The following is a 17793-nucleotide window of genomic DNA, read 5'->3' as shown; positions in this document are numbered from 1 at the left end:
CTCTCTCTTGCTCTCTCTCTCCCTCCCTCCTACTCTTATCTGAAGATAAATGGAAAGTATCCTCAGGTGAGGATTTATAAATAAATAAATAAAATCAATAAAAAGCATATCCTAGGGTGAGGATTAAAAAAATAAAAAGAATGCTTAAATTATGATATACCCAATAAAGAAGATAACACATAGTCATTAAAAACAGTAATTAAGGATATACTGATATATGGCTACATGGAAGGGTGTTTGATAAAAGGAAAAAAGCAGGGTGCCAGATTTAATGCATTCCTTGGTTCAAATTACACAAACATGTAAATATATTAGGTTACATTCATGGTGCATTTAGGAATAAATTAAAAATTATACATTTCCAAAGCTGTCTATAGTATCTAGAATATTATGATGCTGCCTTTGTAATCACAATGTAAAGATTATGCTGCTTTCCTTCCATGACAGCTAACAGGGTGGTATTGATCTCTCTAGAAGACTTAGGCTACAACCTGAACTTCCTGGTAACAACAGTCTATTCACTTTGGATTCCATGCAAGTGACATAAGAGCATCCCATAAGGACAGGACTTCACAAAAAAACTATGCTACTTCACCTGTCACCACTGGCTACCATGCAAGGGAAATCCTGTGAGGAGAGTTTCTAGTGATGGAGCATGTTCCCTGAAGAAGCCACGCACTGATCTAGTAGGAAAAGCATGGGTTCCGGAGTCCAGACCAGGAGTTTATTAGTTATGTGACTTGGGAGAAGTAGCTCTGCCTCCTCATTATTCAATTTCTCTGTGTGTAAAATGGGAATAATCATATGAACCTCACAGGGATTAAATAAATACTTGATACATGTTTAAGCCTGGCACCAGTGCATGGTCCAAAGAAGGAATTCATCAATGGTCATGTTTCACACACTGCTAAGAAAGAGAGGAGCCCTTTCCTCTTATTCCTGCAAATCACTTTTCCTCTCTTTGTAATTAAATATGGCGCAGAATTTAAATGCACAGGAATGAATGATAAGTAGGCAAGAAAGAAGAGAAAGAAAATAGGAGGCTGTCCTGAGAAGGAAAAGTTAAAGAATAAAAACAGAAAGGCAAAATGCAGAGTGTTGCTGTAACACTTAGCAAATACGGTCCTATTACCCTCTTGGCTCAAAAATTGTTAAAACCACTGACTGCTCTCTACTGCTGACACCACTGAATCCTGATTCCTTGTCTTTCCTAAGTTTTAAAAATACTTTTCCTTCTCTATTGATTTTAGAGAGAGAGGAAGGGAGAGGGAGAGAGAGACGGAAACATCGATGAGAAAAAACACTGATGGACCTCCTCCTGCATGCCCCCCACTGGGGATCTGGCCCACAACCCAGGCATGTGCTCTGACCAGGAATTAAACCAGCAACCTTTTGGTGCATGGGCTTATGCTCAACCACCAAGCCATACCTGCTGGGAAATCTCTCCTAATTTTTATATTCACCTACATCTGGCACACAAGTGAAGAGCCACCTGCAAAGCACATGAACTCGCCTGAATGAACCTCTCACGTTCCTTGTATTGGTGCTTCCACTCACCAGCCCCCTTATCGACAATGTTCACTGCCATCTCTCCCTACCCTAACACTTGCAGACATAATGGGAGGAGGAGGAAGTGACCTCTAACTTCTCACTGGTGGGAATGTAAAGTGGTAAAACCACCTCAGAATATAGTTTGGCAGTTTCTTAAAAAGTTAAACATATGCCCCACCAGTCCTACTTCTAGGTAGCCACCCAAGAAAAGTAAAAACATATGCCCACACAAAAATGTCACAGAAGCATTATTCACAAAAACCTAAATAAAGTGGAAACAATCCACAAGTCTATCTACTAGTGAGCAAAATGTGGCATAGCCATCCATCAGGGTATTATTCAGCAACAGAAATGAGCTAACCACTCATTCATGCTATTACAGATGCACCTCAAAAACGTTATGATAAGCGAAAGAAGCCAGATGAAAACAACCACACACTAAATAATTCCATTTATATAAAATTTCCCAAAAAGGCAAAGCAGTACAGGCAGAAAGTATATTAGTAGTTGCCTGGAAGTGGAAACAGGGATTAACTGCAAATGGGCACAGATCCTTTTTGAATAATAGAAATACTCTAAAATTTTTATTGTAGTGACGGTTACACAAGTCTGTAAAGTCAGTGAATTTTATGGTGTGTAAATTTTATGTATATAAATTATACCTCAATAAGGCTCTTAACAAAAATAAGATCTTACCAGCTACATGGTCATTCACAGGAGCCCTGAGGTGTCCCACACCATTAAGGCATGAGAGATTATAAGGTTCACAGGGCAGAGGCATGCCATTCATTTATGCTTCAGAGCCTGAGTCCTGGGATGCCAGGCAGGGTCTTCCACCCTGAAACCAGGGTAGTGACTGCTGCTTGGCTCCCACCATCCCATTCACCTCAAAGTGTCAACTGGCAAAGAGCTGAGGTGCCCACAGCTTGGGGTTAAGAGCAAGGACATCAGGTGGCACTCAGTATTGCTTCCACAGCAAACTCCTGACCTGGTCTAGCCCCACTGAGCCCAGGTTAAACATGGCAGACCTTCTGAAAACAGAATTTCAGGAACAATCACATGAACAAATTAACAGTCTGATTTTGAAAACCTAGAGATATTACATACCTCAAGAAAGAGGAAAAAGAGAGAAGGAAGAGACTAGGTAGACAATCTCTGTTGATACTCAATTCACACAAAAATAAGAAAACCTGTTAAGCAAATTACTAACACAAAAGATATTTCAAAGAGACTGTTACACCTACTGATATCTAAAAATAGATGTTCTAAGTGTAATTCAATCTCTGTCATTAGAGGAAGCCAATGAGATTTCAAATTGCAGCAAATTGTAAACCTAATTCAAACTGCCTTTCCTCATTTAACATAGTTATGACTGAATTTCGTTATAAAGGTTAAATACTATTAACTATACTAAGAAGTAATGTCTTCTATCATATTTATAGAAGTGCTCAATTTTATTCCTGTAAATCTTAATTCAATAAACTAATATCTAATCTTGGAGTAGCTGTGTCTAAATCTGCACATGTCATACTTGCCAGCATACTCTAAACATCTGCAATCTCGACCTCATTATTTGGGGATTCATGAATGACTGAAGGACCCCAACCCTGGAAGCATTTATTAAAATCACCTCCTGAATAAAGAAGGTGAATTTTGGAAGCAAAAACAAGAACATACTTTCTAAGCACTTTTCATTCTACTATATATTCAAATAACATACTAATTATAAAAAAACGTATCATTAAAAACCAATAATGTTTAATTTGAAAGTACTGAAAATGGTTTCTTTTCATCATATCCTATAATTTCTGATGAATTTTAATTAACTTGGGTAGAACATCCTCTTTTTATATCCTTCACAACAGCAACTCTCAATCTTCCTGATCCTTTCCACTTTTAAAATTTACTTAGGACCTCAAAGAGCTTTTTTTTTAAATCCTCACCCAAGGATATTTTCCCATTGATTTTTAGGTAGAGTGAGGGGGAAGAGGGAGGGAGAGAGAGATCATTGATGTGAGAGAGACACATCGACTGGTTGCCTCCTGCACGACACCAACTGGGGCCAGGGATCGAACCTGCAACCGAGGTATGTGCCCTTAACCGGGAATTGAACCCTCGACTCTTCAGTTCGTGGGCTGACGCTCTAACTGCAGAGCCAAACCGGCCAGAGACCTAAAGAGCTTTTTTTTTCCATAGGTTATATCTATCTATATTTTCTGTATTGGAAATTTAAACTGAAAAACATTTAAAATATTTATTACCTAATTTAAAAAATAAGCATATTACACGTTATCATCTTTTTTATTAGCCGTATCTATAGTTAAAAAAATCAGTGAGAAGAGTAGTGTTGTTTTATATTTTGCAAATCTATTTAATGTGTGAATTAATGGAAAATGCCTAAATTCTCATACTTGCTTCTACATTCAATTTGTCAAGACATGGTGCTTTGGTTGAAGTACATGAAGAAAATCTAGCCCCACATAAATATGTAACTGGAAGAGGGAAGAATATTTTAACAGGCTCGTCAGATAACTGTGGTCATTTTTCTTTACAACAACAAAACTTGATGAGTGCTAGTTTCTTAAAGGCTAGCAGCAGTGTACAATCTGAAACCATATCAATAAACTTACATACTCTGTTACATTAAAATCCACTGGTTTATCTTGCACAATATCAAAAAATCACATTTGTTAATATGATTGTGGACCTCATCAAAAAGTCTTTTAAGTACTGGGAAGCTGTCAAGTTCACTGAGGTAGATGCAAGTTTTCCAAAATACTTATTTTTACTTGAAAGCAGGAATGTTATCTTTGGTAACAAATACTGTCAGTTGTTCTCCTTGATGTGGTGGGCAGGCTCACAGCATCCATTTCCAATGTGTACTCTGGGTTCAAGATGTGGTAAAATTCATAGAGAACATTCTTGGTGTAACTGGTTCCTTCTTTTCCTTTTCAACTGTGTGTACACGGCCTGACTGAGCCGAGGCTCAGCAGCTGGACTTACTGTTTCTGAACCACCAGAGTGTGCGGATCACCAGAGCGCAAAGGCAAACAATGTCTCGATGTCATCATAAAAATAGTTTTGACCTTGCCAATCCACTGACAGGATACTGAGGAACCCCCATTGGGTCCACACTTTGAAAACTGCTGTGTTGTCCTGTAACCTCCAACACCATCACTAAGTGGCAGCCACCAATTTAAAAAGGAGAAATGACCATTATTCACATTACCCACATGCATTACCCATCCCAAAAACATTAGTATAAGTAGAAGGCTACTTCTATAATTGAACTTTAATACAAAAGCAGGAAAAATGAAAGCTAGTTACCATGCAAGGATAACAAAAACTAAACGAACTAAATGTAATGTGCACATTTCCCTCCAAGGAATTTAAAACACAAAATGTTCCTTAATTCATCCACTTGTCTCCCCATTTGTTGAGCTTGTTTGGTGTTAGGCGTTTGCTTAGTACTGGAGGCATGGCAAGTCATCAGAGGCCAGGGTCCCCGGACGTGAAGCAGTCAGGAAACAGAGCAGAGGCATGACGTCTAACTTACCCAATTTCAAGACCCAAGTCCCCACCCCACACGCAGCCTATCCTTTGTCATCTCTGAGTCTTTGTCTTCTTAGTTGAATATGAGGCGAATTCCACTTAACACCGCGAGGACTGGATGAGATACATGCAAAGCATCAGTGCAGCCCCCAGCCCCCAGCGGGTATTCAATAAACAGGGGCCACTATTACGAATAAGGTCCCCTGGAGGCCATCAGGAGTCCAGAGAGAAGCGGGACACACGTCTAAATAATTATGACACAGCACGGGAAGTAACTACAAAATGAGAGGGGAGTAAAAGGAAAATCAATGGCTGCCTAAGTGGGGAAGGTGCTATAATAAATGAGCCACCATCCCAAAGGAAAAGGGAGTTGGCTGATGGAAGAGGAGGAGAAGGGAAAGTGCATCCAGATACACACACAGGCACAGGACAGACATCAAGGAAGACGCTCTGGAACCAGCTCACTTAGGGCCGTTAATGTCATGCTAAGGAGCACAAACATTTGAAGCTGTTCTTTTTTTATTTTCTAAAGACTGAGGAATTAGAAACACCCAGTGCTAGCAAGTCATCTGGTCTCCTGTTGCCCTCTGGCCCCCAATACATACACATTATACTTATGGTTACCTAATGTCTCTGACCCCTCAGCTATCCCCTGGCCCCAGCTTGAGTGGAGGATGAAGCACACAGCTCCTCTCAGAGGCTGTGGGACATCAGCAAGCCCAGCGGCTGGTGGAATCTGCTGGTGGAATGTAATGTTTTAAAGCACAAATGAGGCACATCCTGGGCAAAGCCATTCTGCATCCTCTCGAACACTTGTAAGATCTTGAAGCACACAACTCTTCCTTTATCCCAGCCCCATCTGTGCCTCAGGTCCTATGTAAAGTGGAATTTACAGGCTGCTTTGCTTAATGAAGTGAGAAGAAACAGACAGAGGGTCTAGTGGCCCATGTGTTTCATCCCGATCCCACCGATATGGGAAGCCTCTTGCTACTGCACGAGTGAGCCGTGCAGCCCAGAAGCAGCAGAGCACCACAGGCCAGCATGAGGACAGCACCCAGGTGCGAGTCTGTGACCCTGGCGATCCTGCAGGTGCACACCCATGTGCCATCAGTGTGTGTCCACGGCCAGCTAGGCTGCTCCACCCTCACGTGCAGGACTCAGCCACGCAGACAAAGCCACTGAAATCACAGCAATGTCTTACTCACCCAGAATTTTACGAGGAAGAAGGCATTTTGAGGGCCCTTTCCAAACAGTTCCTTTAAGCCACCTTTCTTTTCAGGAAACTTGTCATAAATCTGACGAATGTCCACTGATTCGAGCAATGGGTCGCTGTACGAATGGTTGGCATGCCCAATGTGCACGAAGAGGTGTTTGTTGTACTGTAAGAAACCAACAGAAACGTTCCCATTACAAACGCTGTGAACAACCTGGGACACATCCAGCTTGAACTGGATAAAGAGCAAGTGGTCTTAAACTCCTGGAATTACGCTTTAAATAGCCGCGGGTCTGTGCCTTTGAAGAGATAAAGATGTTAAGAAAAGCCACTATAGCTTAGGGCATATAGTCATTCTATTTTAAAAATTAAAGTTGATATACAATAATATATTAGTTTCAGGTATACAACATAGTCAAACAGTCATTGTCTTTTATTGACAAGGGTATATATTTTTCCAATACCTAAAAAAGGCTATTTGGAGACACAATAGTAAACAACAGCTTAAATTACCCAACTACCAAACCAAGAAACAATTCTATTATCCAGTTTTCATGAGACTCAACTGAAAACGACAGCAACACCCTTTGGAGACCATTACCTACAGTGCAAACCCAATAAAAAGTATGTGTGTAGTTAGCAAACATCATCACCCAGAATGCACTCCAGCTCCCCTCGCAACAGCATAGATGCAGCCCTCTAAGCAATGGTATCTGCCTACTTCTTCCAGGAGGAATAAGGGTGCTGAGCCTCTTCCCACCAGTCCCCTTAGTAACCAATCCAGAACTTCTGCATAAGGGCCATTCAATATGTGGTTATCAGCATAGAGTTAGGGTCAGGGGAGAGGATTCATGGCATAAGGCTATGAGAGGCAGGTAACAAAGGAATGCCATTTACTCACATTCATGAAGAAAGAAAGAAAACACCAAAACCACATTAAGACATTTAACTTACAAAAGAAACACTTTCCTTGTTTTGGTAAAAAAAAAAAATATGGTAACTGGACCACAAAGGAGAATGTCCAAACCAATGGTTCTTACCCACATTGTAGCAAAATTACCAAGGAGCATTTAAAAATCAGTACCTGGGCTTCACCCAGACTAAACTGGAATCCCTGAGAATGAGGCCAGACATCAGTTATTTTTAATGCTTCTTAGGTGAACCACTGGCCTAGACTCTACTCCAGACCCTCCTTGCCTGCCTTTCCTGCCATATAGTCCTCAACACCAACCTAATGGGACCCAAAGACATCTGGGGGTGCAGGGGTTCCAAGCTCAAAACTCCACAGGGTTCATAGGAGAAACCTCATGTTCCTATTTGTCTAGCAGTACTTACTTCTCGAGTTTAAATGGACATTTCTCCAACTAGAGTCTTCTGAGTACTGATCCCATAGGAAATGAGGAGCAGCCAACAACAAAAAAAAGAGTTGGGCATGGCTGCCTAGCAGTTCTGCAAGTTAGCTCTGACACTGGGCAAGTGCTACCCAGTCTAACACGGGGACAGTGAGGGCACCTACTTCACAGGGCTGCTCCGGAACTTAAATGGGACACCGCTCACTAAGAATCTACTGGAACTCCTAGATCCAACGAAGAGCACACACTCAGTAAGTTCTAGCTACTATGATTTTTATAAAACTTCCTTCTTTGAGATTCACAGCAAATATCAGCATATTAAAAGCACTGCAGTAAAGAAACATTTTTCAACCTTGTGTAATCCAAAGTTTCCCAAACTCATTTGATCACTACCCAGTAAATATCTGGAACTGCTAGTTCAAGTCCATGACCTGCTACCCACACCATGGATCTCTGGCCACAATGCCAGAAGACAAAAGGCCCGACCCCTGACCCGATGCCAGTTGTCCAGTGTTGCACATATGTGGAGAGTGGCCAGGGCCTGGCATCTTCTAAGAGAAGGCTAAGTCCCTCTCATGCCCAACATCAGAGAGATATCTTAACCAAGACTTCAAAATCCCTCAAAGGTATCAGGTGAAATTAAAAACAAAACATAACCTATCAACCTCTGACATGGTCCTAACCTTTGTTCCTTCCAGTTACCTGGTGACTTTCAAGTAGGATTGAGACCTGGAAACTACTATGTAAGAACAGGGTATGCCTGTGCTGGAAGAGAAATGAAGAAACTGTTTAAATAAAGTAAAAGCCACCGCTGTGTTAGGGAGGTGAGGCTGTGGGTAGGGCAGAGTGCCTTTGATCTTTTCGTACATTTTCTGCAATGCTGTCACATCATCTTTTCAATCACAAGCAAACAAAAGCCCGCAGAAATGTATAAAGCACTACCGCTAAGGAGTTTCCAGTCTTATCAGTGGGTGCAAGGAGGAAAAATAAGACAAGCAAAGTTGGGGGCAGAGACTCTGGGGTAAAGGCAACGCAAGACAAGAAGATGAATAAGGTTGTGTGCCTTATGCCTGACTATTCATTCCCTAGTTACCCACCATTACAGGAAATGAGGCCTCCTGTATGCCCACCCACCCACCCAACCCTTATTAATAACCTCTGCCTACAGCAAGCTCCCAGCCCTACCCAGCTCTGGGGAGCTCCATTCCTGTCATTACCTGTGCTGCCTGCGGGGAGTGAGTTTATGCAAAAGAATTGCACACAAGCAGAGCTCAGGGACACCTGTGAACAGGACCTGAGTCTCTCAGTTGAGCACCATCCTCTCAGCTCTTCTGCCGGGCCAGTCCCCATGGGCCAAGCCAGTGTGAAGTTAAGAGGCTGTGAGATTTAGTCTTTTTGCTCTTGATATTGAAAGCCCTGGTACTATACTTTGGAACTCAGGGATGACAGTCAGAACTTCTGCATGGCAAGAGGTCAGGAAGGTGAATGGAGGGTAAAAGTCCATGGGAGCCCTGAAGATACAGCTGAAGAGCAAGGTGGTGAGTATGAAGCATGAAAATGCTGGAGCCACACAAGAACCTGAAACCTCAGTATTCTCATATGTACAATGGGGATATAATACCTGTAAGATAGAACGGGTTTGAGGATGAGCAGAAATATTGCACAGAAGGGGCTTGGCATAGGGCCTACCTTATAAGAAGTGTTTGATAAATCACTACTGTGTTGGTTTATTATTATGTGAGATTAACACGATCCTGGGGTAGAGGCACAAAAATGTTCCTACTTCTATCCTTCCTGCCTAGCAAAGAAAAAATAAACACAAGTAAGCCCTTGCTGGGAGCAGGCTGTAAAGCCATGTGACTGTACCATGCCTTGATTATGGCCCACCCATTCATTATAAGCTTCTCAGGGTGTGGGCCTCTCACCTGTCCGTGGAGGAAGGCAAGAACCTGCGTCCACTCAGGGTTACATGCAATATGCTTTCTATATATGTGACCTCAGGTACTCCTTGCCTCACAATGACACTGTAGGTGGATTTTATTAAAATCCGTTTACAGATGAGGAAATAGAAGCTTAGAGATGAACCAACTTGCCTGAGGTCACACATTCGGAAATAGTCCTGGAGTTAAGAATAAAACTGGGATCTGTCAACGCCACCGCCCAAGCATCTGCTGCAAATACCGACTACACGGTCTCCCAGAAGAAAATGCCCAGACCCTTCCAACGCAGATCTACTTTTTTTTGAAAGTTGATTTGAGAAAAAAGAAAGAAGCTAACTAGTGTTTTCAAAATTCTAAGATGTTAAATTAGAATTTGGGGGAAACACAATGATTCACAGATGTATCAGATAGTCTTCAAAGGTTTCTATTTTGAGGAAATTACCTTTGTGCCCAAATGGCTGAAAGGAACCGAGAAGGGGCAGGCTGTCTTTGCCAAAGGAAATCGGGCCCTGGCTCTCCAAGGCTGGTGACTTGAAACGAAACGCTGACTGTTGGCATCTAAGGAGCTTTGTTCCTGCCAAGAGGTGACTTTGTTGCTAAGAATACAAAAGACTAAAGAAGGTGTCCTGGAGACCAGAGCAGTGAGACAAACAGACCTCCCTCTCCCCTAATTCAGCCTGGGTAGGCCAGGAGTCCCTCTGCCCCCAAATCCAGAAGGCTGAAAAGACATTTATCTGATAGGTTTGGGTTCAAGTTTTGATGAAATTAGAACTCTAAAAACCATCTGATGAGGCTCTACCTACTGCCACTTCCCATCCTGCCATCTCCTTATGGGAAGGAAGGTTAGGGAGGCACTTCCTTCCCTTTCTCTCTCCCGCCCTCCGAATAAATTCCATTTTCTTTCCAGCAGGGGTGGTTCCCCAAAACTAAAAGTGGAGCACAACACCAAAAAAGGGCTATTCTATTCTATAAGGCAGAAAAAAAAATATTTGAAAAAAAAAACAACCACCACCACCACACCCCCAAGTATTTGGGGTAATATATAAGAAGAAACAGGGCAAATGTCAATGAGTCACATACACCAAAGACTACATTCCCTTGATATCAAACTAAAGATTAACACTGGCTTGTTCAATGACAAAAAAGAGCCCCCTAGGCACTTGGTAGACATGTTGATTATCAACATGTGCACTAGGCACTGTGCTAGGCAAAGGGAATCCATGAGCCAATGATACAAACTCCCTCTTTACAGACCCTCTCTTCACTATCAAGCTAGCTTACTGCCTCGACAATCAATCATATCTTGCCTGTGTAAATGTGTGTTCTCAAAGATTCCTAGAGAAAAGATGGGTTAAAGATGGTCTACATCCCGCTCCTGCACATCACATGACTTAAATCAGCATTTACCTGCTTTTTCATATGGACGACTTTATTCTCCAGCATGAAATATACAGTGTTACTCATCAGCAAGGAGAACATGTGTGGGACTCACCTTGAAAAAGTGAGTTAAGTTTTACACCTCTAAGGCAAAACCATGATGAAAACCAAGTTATCCATCATATGTGAGAGTGTAATACACTCTCAGATCTGTAAGGTTTCAGAAAATTGACCTTCCTTGTAACTGTTCTCAGGTAGCTACAGGAAGATATTTTCCTATGAAATGAAGTAAATCAAAACAGAGGGAAAGAGGGTCCTACCCAGGAGAGAGGAATGCACTGGCCAACAGCTGGGCCGCTGACCCGGACAGCTGCCAGTCCAGAGTGTACGAGAAGCTGGTGGGGTCCTGGAGGGAAGTCACCAAGGAGATGTGGACCTGAGAGATTCCCTGACTTATGTGACCAGCTGGAGAAGAGTTTGAGAATTCTGTTAGCAATTTTGAGGATGAATTTGTGTAATGTAAAAACTGAACAAATAAAAGAGGCAATGACAAACCTTAGAAAAAACAAGCTTCACAATCTTGAAATGGTTCTAATACATCACACATTAACCATGCTGTGTACAAAATTGACACAGGTTTACAATATAAACACTGAATGTTAAACCAAAACTTGTGATATAACCACACTGGGTTAGAAGTAAAAGGTGGGGGGACATGTGTAAAATTTTGAGAGCCAAGTCCTGATTTTCCACAGTAAAAAGTCAACAAAAAATGACCAGAATTGATGGATTGAGACATATGGTATAAGCATGTTATTTAGAAATATGGAGATAATATATGAGGAAATGGCTAAGGGGCTGTAGGCAGCTATCCCAGAGGACTGAGACTGGCTGGTGGGAACACTTGGGCAGGTGACTGCTGCTTTTCCTTCTAGGCCATGAATGAGGTTCCTTTGGCTTATATATAAAGCACATGTACTATATTAAATTAAATAAACAGCCAATCAAAAACTACCTTGAAATAACCTGGAGTTTTTTGAGGAAGGGAAAGAACTATAAAGGGAAACAAAAATATTAAGAGTCGTGCTTCAGGATGTTTATTCTAGCTGACCACAAATTCCCTGGACTAGAAAGGAACTTGGTCAGATCACATAGCCTTCCTAAGGCTCAACTACTCAGCATGACTGGGCAGAAGATGAGACCCATGTCTGGCTGCAAGGTTCACCAAAAAGAACGATGCTGCACCAGCAAAATCCTACCTGGACCAAAACATCCCGCAGCTCAGCAGCATCTGACACAGTCTGAATACACGGCTTCCTCTTGTGACTTGGGAAAATGCTCATTTTCTCTTTTTATTGCTGTAACCCCTCCAGGTCTTTTTCACAGCAGTTTTATACAGTGACAAAGGTGAATGTAACCCTAGCTGGTTTGGCTCAGTGAGTAGAGCACTGGCCTGTGGACCAAAGAGTAGTGAATTCGATTCCCAGTCAAGGGCATGTACCTCAGTTGCAGGTTCGATCCCCAGCCCCAGCTGGGGTCGTGTGGGAGGCAATCAATCAATGTGTCTCTTTCACATCAATGTTTCTCCCCGACCCTATCTAAAAATCAATGGAAAAATATCCTCAGGTGAGGATTAAAAAAAAAAAAAAAAAAAGGTGAATATAATCCTAGAAACTCAACAAAGTTATTTGCAAAGGGTTATTTAGTGCCCTGGGGGTTTCACAAATGACTTTCTTCCTCCCTCAAAGCTGTTCTCCGAGATCATTTTCTCTCCTGGTTCTTGGCTGCAGAGAGGAGGGCTGAGAGTTCAGACCCTGGAGTCAGAGAGAATCTGGTCTGAACCCGGTGCTGGCACCCGTGTCTAGCTGAGTCATCTGGGACAGTGACTCCAGCCCGTTCTGCTGCCATTTCCACATCCGTAATACAGGGATAATAAAAGTGACTACCTCGAAGGAGTGTTGCAAGGAGTAAATGAGATAATGCATGGAAAATACATAATGCTGATCCAAACACATCATTTATTATTATTATTGCTATTATTATTTCTCCAAATAAGCAGGACACTTCTTTGCTTTGGAAGAGATCCTTTAAAATTCAGGCTGTCCTTTTGCAGAAATGAAGAGAGGAAAGTTGCAGGCACATTAGGGGGATTCCTACTGTTCTGACACTGCCATTAGCTACCGTCACGTAGGCGGCCGAGGTAGAGGTGGTGTGCACATGGGGCCTGGAGTGATCTGGGCGCCACACTTCCCTCAGGCACATCGGAGCCCACTCTCTGAAGTGTGCAAGATCTGTCCTTGCAAGTGGGGCAGGGGCAGCCTGGGTGCCCATCACTGCAGATGAGACAACCAGAACAATACAACTCCCACTGTGGCCAGTGGGGTTTTCTCTTCTCTTCTCTTCTCTTCTCCTCTCTTCTCCTCTCTTCTCCTCTCTTCTCCTCTTCTCTCTCTCTCTCTCTCGTGAAAGACTGCCAATCCATTTTACTCTAGAGACCTCTGATGAGGCAGTTCACTTTTTGTGGAAAAGGAAGGAAAAGCCCTATAAATCTGCTGGTCCTTGGCATCCAAACTGCTCCCTCAGACACTCCTCAGTGTTGTAGTACACAGTCAGACCGGAAGATGGCGATCTTTCCCTAAACTTGTTCCAAAAATTCCAAGTATTTGAAGAACCTAGTAAAATCTTGAAAAATGACTGCTGTCAAATAATACCAAAAGAGAAATTATAATCCACTTAAGAATTTAAAGAAACCAAGACAAATAACTCATGTCAAGGGATGATAATGTACAAGTTGGAACAGAACAAGGACAAATCACCTTACATTTGCTTCCTGACACACTCCTGCCAGGATTCTCCATCCAGACACTCCCAGGGCAGCCTGGGTAACCCGTGATGACCCCAGGGAATGGCTATGGAGTCAGCCAAGGAAAATCACCTGCATATTCAGCCCATGGGGAGCCAGGGGGGGCTAGCCTAACTCCTGCACAAGCAGGCTCCATCCTCAGCTGACTGCTCAGACACCAGCCCTGTTCTGGTTACCTGCCCCTGGTGCTGCATCATCCCTTCCCTGTGCTCTTCCCAGAAAGAAACAATGAAAACAAGAAACTAGGAGCAAGTAAGTCCTTCCTTCCTTCCAGATCTCACACCAGGATTCACCACTCTCAGCCTCACTTCCACTTCCACCATCATCTCTCCAGAGGGGCTGCTATTTTCTTAGAAAGCAGTGTGTCTTCCCCACAGAAGTGCAGCTGTAAGGGCCACTGGCTGAGTGCAGGAACAGCAACCAAGAAGGCAAGCGGGTGTGGTGCTGACCTGCCAAGGAAAGCAGATGGAGCCTGGCCGGGGCCTCTGTGAAACGTCTATAAAACCCAGATTTCCAGATGCTTTCAATTGCCTCATCCCCAAATGGTAATGAAAAAAGAGGGTGAGTGCCCAGAGTAGCTCAGACACCGAGAATAAACCATCCACTGCTGCTATTGCGAGAGGTGCACAGATGAGCCCACAACCAGCGCAGCAGTCACCTCAGACAGGGTGGAAAAACTACACCACACCACAGGGAGCCATCACCTCAATCACTGAAAGACCCTTTGTCTCTGTGTCCTACTGGAAGACCATACTTGGTAAAAAGTTCGAGGAAAACCTGAGAGAAGCACAAACACAGCACAGCCAAACATCAGACCAGTTGTAGCCTTCATTTGAGAACCTGGAAGGCAAATGTGCTTTCTGATCATTTACTCTAAGCATGGGGTGCAGACATTAACAACACATGGGCAGAATCCAGGCTCTGTTGGTTTTGAGCTGTGTGACCTGAGGCAAGTTGCTTAAACTCTCTGGGCCTTGGCTTCCTCCTCTGAACATAGGGATGACACCTGGCTTACTCAACTTCAGGGGTCAATGTGAAGGTCAAGTGAAACTGTAAACATGACAGTGTGAGCCACAGGGAGCTGCACAGATGCTGATTTGCAGGTTTACTATTAATGAGATCCACACACAAGCTATGAACTGGGATAGAGGAACTTCTTTTCTAAAGGACCAGAAATCAGATCTGTCCAAACAGCTGTTTCCCATAAATACAGAATCCCACTCTGAAATGTAGCATTAGCCTCAGCAGCCAATGCAGGGCTTGGAAGCCTCTCCAGAGAAACCTTGCCCCCCTCCACCCTGTCCAGGTCCCAGGCAAGGACCCTCCTGGCAATCTGGAACTTCTGTTCTTATTTCCTTATTTCTCCAAAATGATCCCCATGCAAACCATCTACCCAGGCCTCATTGATGTTGTATTTCCTTAGAGCCGCGCCAGTCACATTTTCCAAAGCAAAGTCAGGATCTGTGGTCTAACAAAGGAATCTAAGCTATCTGTGAATTTAGGCCTTTGAAAGAAGCTATACAGATATGAAGATTAAATCATGCTTGGGCTTACATTTGACCAACTGCCTTTATGGAAAAGAATAAAGTTATCTGCAGGATGTATTTGCAGAGCTTCAGTGCAGGCTCCACTAAGGGGAAGAACTGGGGCTGCTCAGGCTGTGAAGATTGCTGACTTATTCCTTCCAGCCAGGAGGCCCCATGCTTTAGGCTGCTCCAGCCACTTAGTTATAAGGATAAGAGGCCAGGCCAGGCCGGGCCAGGCCAGGCCAGGCCAGGCAGCAAAACCCTTTGCCATCTGGCTGAGGACCTGCCGTTAACCCAAGCCTGGGCACCCTTCAGGAATTCTCTCCTCCCATGGAACCCAAATCAGGTGTCCTTACTTTCCTCTTTCTCCATATGTCCTGACCACCATTCTTCAATGGCTGCTACCCATCAAACAAAAATAAGCCTTGTCTTCTCCACTCCCCAAGGTGGTGTATAAACATCATTCTCAGTGAGATTAACACATGGGAGAGCACTTGGTACACGATAAGATCTCCCTAAATGTTGGTTATTGCTGCCGCCTTCCCCAAATTCTTTAAGCCATGGACTCTGGTTGAGGACAAAGTTCAAATATCAATCCTGTCATCTAGGAGCTGGGTGTCGGGCTGTTAAACTTGCTGAACGTCAGTTTCCAAAATCCAAACAGGTTTCTTTTGAGGATAAAAAATAAACAGCATTATCCAAAAGGCAATCTGCTTCCTTCTCTGTTGTGACTTTTAAAATTATGCCACTACCTCCAGTGGCATAATAAAAACTCAGTCATTTCCAGTATCCCCTTCCTCTATAGCTAATTAATCCCTAAGACCTTTTAATGCCCTGGGTTGGTCCGTGTCCCCTCTCCAGACCAGTAATGTTTCACTGGCCCCATACACCTCAGATCACATATCTCTTTAAAAAGGAGGGTGAGGTGGGGGAATATATGTTCATATTATGCTGTGTATGTATTAAAATCTATGAAAAGATTCACAAGAAACTAGCAACAGTGATTTCCTACTTGGGGTGGGATAGAAATTGGAAGGCAGTGAAGTCTCCCTCCATCCTTTTATGCTTACAGATTTTCTGACCACATGAATGCACTACTTACTAAAAGAAAAAAAATAATTAAAAATATTCTGGCTCCCATCTGAGTTTCAATAGAGTCCAAAACACCTGGTGAGCAGATCTTCCCAAGCCAGATCCCTCCATCATGTCTGGCCCAATTTCCTGCTACATTTCTAAAAGACATTCAGGTTCAAAAAACATGTGTGGAGTGTTCAATAAGTCCAGGGATGTTGCTAACTGTAACTGTCACAGCAATACAAGGAGAGTGGTCCTCTTATGCCCACTGTACTAACTGAAGTCAGGCTGAGATGTAAAGTCATTTGCCCCACATCTCACACCGCTGGTAAGAATCCTGACACCCACTTTCTCATTCAAGCAGAACTAACGTGTAATCACAAGCTTGATAGGAGATATGTCCTAAGGGCAAGTGGGAACATTCCTGGCTTCTCTCCTGCCTTGCCCCAAACCCTGAGAAAACTAATAAGACTGCAGGTAAGAAAGGGAGTTCCAAGAAAACCCAGCTCAACTCTGGCCCCAACGTGGAGGGCCCTGCCACTCGCAGCCTATGCTTGGGGAGCATATACTTTGGAAGGCAGCTGCTTTATGTTTGAATAATTTTTTGATTTCTCCAAAACTACAGTGAAGTGGTTAAGAATAAGAGTGGAGCCAAACCGTGGAACAGCCCCTTCCTGGAGATGGATCTTGATAATATACCTTAGTGTTTCTGAGCCTCCTTTCCTTCCCAGATAGACTGGACATAAGAACATAAGTACCCATGTCAAAATGCTTGGCATACATTACTTATACCACAGTGCTGGCGACTATCACTGTTGCTACAATCTATGAAAGTGTTTGTCAGGAGCCAGTGTGCCTTCCCTATCCAGATTTGTTACCGTACCACAGTGTGGAACTTTTCTTCTTTGGCAAGACAGTACTTTTTCAACATCTAAAGCGAAAATCTCCATGTCCCTTCCTCTCCATCACAAAGTTCTCCCTTCTCCAGCTGTATAACAACTACCTAACTCAACCCTCACTCACTCTCTTCCGGCACGTGGTCCTGCTTATTCTGGCATCTAGACCACGACAGGCATTAAACATACAACCTGGTGCCTGGGAAGTCTGAACCAGCAGGAGTTCGCCAACTGTGGGGCAGGATGTGGCGGACCTGTCGGGGGCTGGAGGAACCTGCCAGGTCCCAGGGTGGGGGGAGAGGAATTCCACGAGGCTTTATTTATTAGGTAAACCACTCCCTGTGCACACAGGATTCAGCTTACAGGTCACCAAGATCAGGTTTTCATCAGTCTCAATCAGCAGCTGCCTAACTCAGCGCCCAGGAACTGGGCACTTACTACAGGCGAGG

At 43.4% G+C, this 17793-nt stretch overlaps 1 protein-coding gene across 4 annotated transcripts in view; it reads right to left on the bottom strand.

Annotated features, from left to right (window-relative positions):
- TEAD1 (TEA domain transcription factor 1) overlaps positions 1-17793 on the bottom strand; it is a 251112-nt gene that overhangs the window by 26111 nt on the left and 207208 nt on the right. For all 4 annotated transcript variants that reach the window (XM_036258524.1, XM_036258526.1, XM_036258525.1 and 1 more), the window contains one exon: positions 6309-6482. In XM_036258524.1, the coding sequence (XP_036114417.1) occupies positions 6309-6482 (174 nt within the window). The remainder of the gene's footprint in view (positions 1-6308; positions 6483-17793) is intronic.

This window comes from Molossus molossus, unplaced genomic scaffold (genome assembly GCF_014108415.1).
Source record: "Molossus molossus isolate mMolMol1 unplaced genomic scaffold, mMolMol1.p scaffold_m16_p_13, whole genome shotgun sequence".
In the NCBI taxonomy this organism is placed as follows: domain Eukaryota; kingdom Metazoa; phylum Chordata; class Mammalia; order Chiroptera; family Molossidae; genus Molossus; species Molossus molossus.
Note: the sequence above shows the minus strand (reverse complement) of the source record. Positions and strands in the feature narration are given on the sequence as shown.